We start from the raw sequence: 3,263 nt of genomic DNA on the forward strand, positions 1-3,263 counted from the left end.
GACTGGTGAGGTCGAGGGCGGCTGCTTCTTGCCGGGGCGCAATCGACGCAGCAGAAGCCGTGGTGGCGAGCAGGGCCACGCCCAATGCCTTGAAGGTGCCGAGGAGTCTCATGGCGTCGATGTTGGTGAGGATGCTACGCTTGGGAGGGAGGCGGTACCGACATGCTGGGACCTGACTCCCGTCGAGAGTCGATCAGCTTGGTTAAATACTTGCACACGACCACCTGACGATGTCATGTTTTCCCTCGGTCGGTGCATTGAAGGCCGAATGACGGTCAATTCCCAAAGCTTCAGTAATTTCCGCGGCCCCCTCGCTAGCCTGAATCCCCCATGGGGTAAGGTTAGCTACGTTGCAGCGTTCATTCGCCAAACGTTCGAGGTAGAATCGCCCAGAATTACCTCGTCCAGGATCAACGGCTGTTACCCCGCGATTCAGGCTTCGAGGTTTTCCCTCATCGGGCAGGTAGACGTTCAAGCCTCGGTGGGGGACAGCGGTTGTCTTCTCGAGTGAGGCAACTTCTCCCGGGGGCAGTACCGAACACCAAGAAAACATGGTGGAGCTCTCGGGAAGCATGTGGCGGTGGCTCTCTTGTGCCCAGCCGCTGTCACTCGAGCCCCGTGTGTTACTCCATGATTTCTCCGTGGAGTCCCAGGAGTCGGGTCTGTTCTGCCTGTCTCGAGGCACACAAAAGGATCGCCAGCCATGTGGTGGCCCTGTCTGTCTCTATACCCTGACCGCCGGGAGTGACCCAATACGTTGCATGACATTGGCAATAGGGTCGAGGGAGTCTGGCGGACACTGAGTCGAGGAGGCTGACAGACGCCGGTACCAAAGGAGCTGGAAGAAGTTCGCAGATCTTGGATGGCATTCAGTCTCAGAACTCATCGACTTGCAAAGTGAAGCAAATGAACGATTGATTCGAGTCAATCAATATGTGCGGACTAGGCCTTGCTGTCGCATTTTCAATCCCAAAAATGGAAAGAGAAGGCATCGATCTGAAGCAGGTATACGACAAGCTCAAGAACAGCAAACTGGGCGAGAAGAAGGCTGGCGAATCATGGACCCCGGGACGACTTGGAAAAGAAGGACCAATATTGTTAGAGCTGCTGCAGCTGCGACCAGATGACAGCAGCTGACGGCGTCTTTAGTCAAAGTCAGTCCGAGCGAGCATTTCAACACGACCGCCGCCAGTGGGTCAAGCAGCGATTGCGTGATCAGTGTGAAGAAAAGGGAGTGGAACCCTGCGCGTCACGTGTAGATCCACTCAAGCTTTTCACCCCTGGCCCGTCTGGTCTGGCCTCAGGTCCCCAACAAGTGAGGACTGAGGCAGTGAGGCCGGCAACCAGAGCGCGCGTTAGCCCAGTCTAGCCGCGCTCAGCCCGCCGGAATGTCACCATTTACCTCGGGTTACAGCTCACACAAGACGGTAGAAACACCAGCAACGAGCCGTTCCCAGGTCCCTTTAGCTGCAGAGGCCCCTCGTCCGCAGGGACCATCCCCCTTCTTCCCCCCCCTTTGTTCTCATCACCGTTGCAACACATGCCGTCACTATCGTCTCGAGGTCTCTGGAAGCTGCAGAGCGCGCCCAAGCCATACCCGTTGAAGGTCTCTCAAAGGAGTCTGGCATCTGTAACTGCAAGACAACTACCATCTCCGATCCAGGCCCCGAGTCGGGCCAATCAGTCGAGAACCCTGGTAGCCAACACCAAGCTAATGGGGCTTCCTGCCTCCGGTGCGGGTGCACGCCCGAGTGGTGGTGGTGGTGGCAGTGGTTCTGTTGTTGCCAGAGCTGGCTTTTCCACGTCTGCCACGGCGGCGGCAGCACGCTCAGGCGCAGGCCCTGCCTCCGGTGCTGGCATTGGCATTGGCATTGGCGCTGGCCCCGCCCCGGTTTCTGCCCCTCCCCCTCCTTCCACAGCTCTTGCATCATCCGCCACGGCCAGGACCACTTCGCAGGCGCTTTCCGCTCGAGCGAATAATTCTCAAATTTCCTCTTCTCCCTTCTCCTCCTCCTCCCAACGCACTGCGCAGATTGCTCGTCACCTCTCGACGGCATCTTCCCCCTCGCATCCCACATCATACCTATCGCCAGCGTCCCCAACCGCTGACATGGCCTCTACCTACACCCTCCGCAAGATTGGTGCTCCCCACACCCTGGAGCACCGCGTCTACATCGAGCAGGATGGCGTCCCTGTCTCCCCTTTCCACGACATTCCCCTGTACGCCAACAAGGAGCAGACGGTCCTGAACATGATCGTTGAGATCCCTCGCTGGACCAACGCCAAGCAGGAGGTGTGTTCTGCCCTGCCTCGCGCCGTTGCGCCCCGTGTTTTGCGTGGTTGATGGGTTTTGCGAATTGCCCTCATTCCACCCTGCACAACCCCTCCCCCACTCCAGAAACCCATTGGCTGACTCTGCCCCGCGTCCAGATCTCCAAGGATGAGCTCCTCAACCCCATCAAGCAGGACATCAAGAAGGGCAAGCTTCGCTTCGTCCGCAACTGCTTCCCCCACAAGGGCTACCTCTGGAACTACGGTGCCTTCCCCCAGGTATGCGGCCCGCCTCGACAGAGTCACCCCTCCCTCGATCAATGAGCTGATGCGTTTACACAGACCTGGGAGGACCCCAACGTCATCCACCCCGAGACCAAGGCCAAGGGTGACAACGACCCTCTTGACGTCTGCGAGATCGGCGAGCTTGTCGGTTACACCGGCCAGGTGAAGCAGGTCAAGGTCCTCGGTGTTATGGCCCTCCTCGACGAGGAGGAGACCGACTGGAAGGTCATTGTCATTGACGTCAACGACCCCCTGGCCCCCAAGCTCAACGATGTTGAGGACGTCGAGCGCCACCTGCCCGGTCTTCTGCGCGCCACGAATGAGTGGTTCCGCATCTACAAGATCCCCGACGGCAAGCCCGAGAACCAGTTCGCCTTCACCGGCGAGTGCAAGAACAAGAAGTACGCCATGGATGTCGTCCGTGAGGCCGCCGAGGCCTGGGACCGTCTCATTACCGGCAAGACTCAGCCCGGTGGCATCTCGACGTAAGTTTTTGTCCGCCAAAGCCCGCATTGACGCATGAGACTGACCACCTGCAGCACCAACCTGACTGTTGCTGAGTCCCAGAGCCGCGTCACTCCTGACCAGCTCCCCCCTCTGCCCGCTCACCAGGAGCTTCCCGCCGAGAAGATCGACGCCTCTATCGACAAGTGGTTCTTCATCAGCGGTGCTGCCAGCTAGATGCCTCGCAATGCTACTCGGAGTGC

The 3,263-nt window shown here is 58.9% G+C and overlaps 1 protein-coding gene across 1 annotated transcript; it reads left to right on the top strand.

The window, feature by feature from the left end:
• Window positions 1–2,007: 2,007 nt before the first annotated feature.
• VDBG_04575 (inorganic pyrophosphatase) lies at window positions 2,008–3,237 on the top strand (the record flags this gene model as incomplete). The annotated part of the gene is made up of 4 exons (XM_003004923.1): window positions 2,008–2,293; window positions 2,431–2,550; window positions 2,614–3,041; window positions 3,096–3,237. The coding sequence occupies 4 exons, from the start codon at window positions 2,111–2,113 to the stop codon at window positions 3,235–3,237; spliced, it is 873 nt and encodes a 290-aa protein (XP_003004969.1).
• Window positions 3,238–3,263: the final 26 nt, after the last annotated feature.

Source organism: Verticillium alfalfae, genomic scaffold (assembly GCF_000150825.1).
Source record: "Verticillium alfalfae VaMs.102 supercont1.5 genomic scaffold, whole genome shotgun sequence".
Classification (NCBI taxonomy): Eukaryota; Fungi; Ascomycota; class Sordariomycetes; order Glomerellales; family Plectosphaerellaceae; genus Verticillium; species Verticillium alfalfae.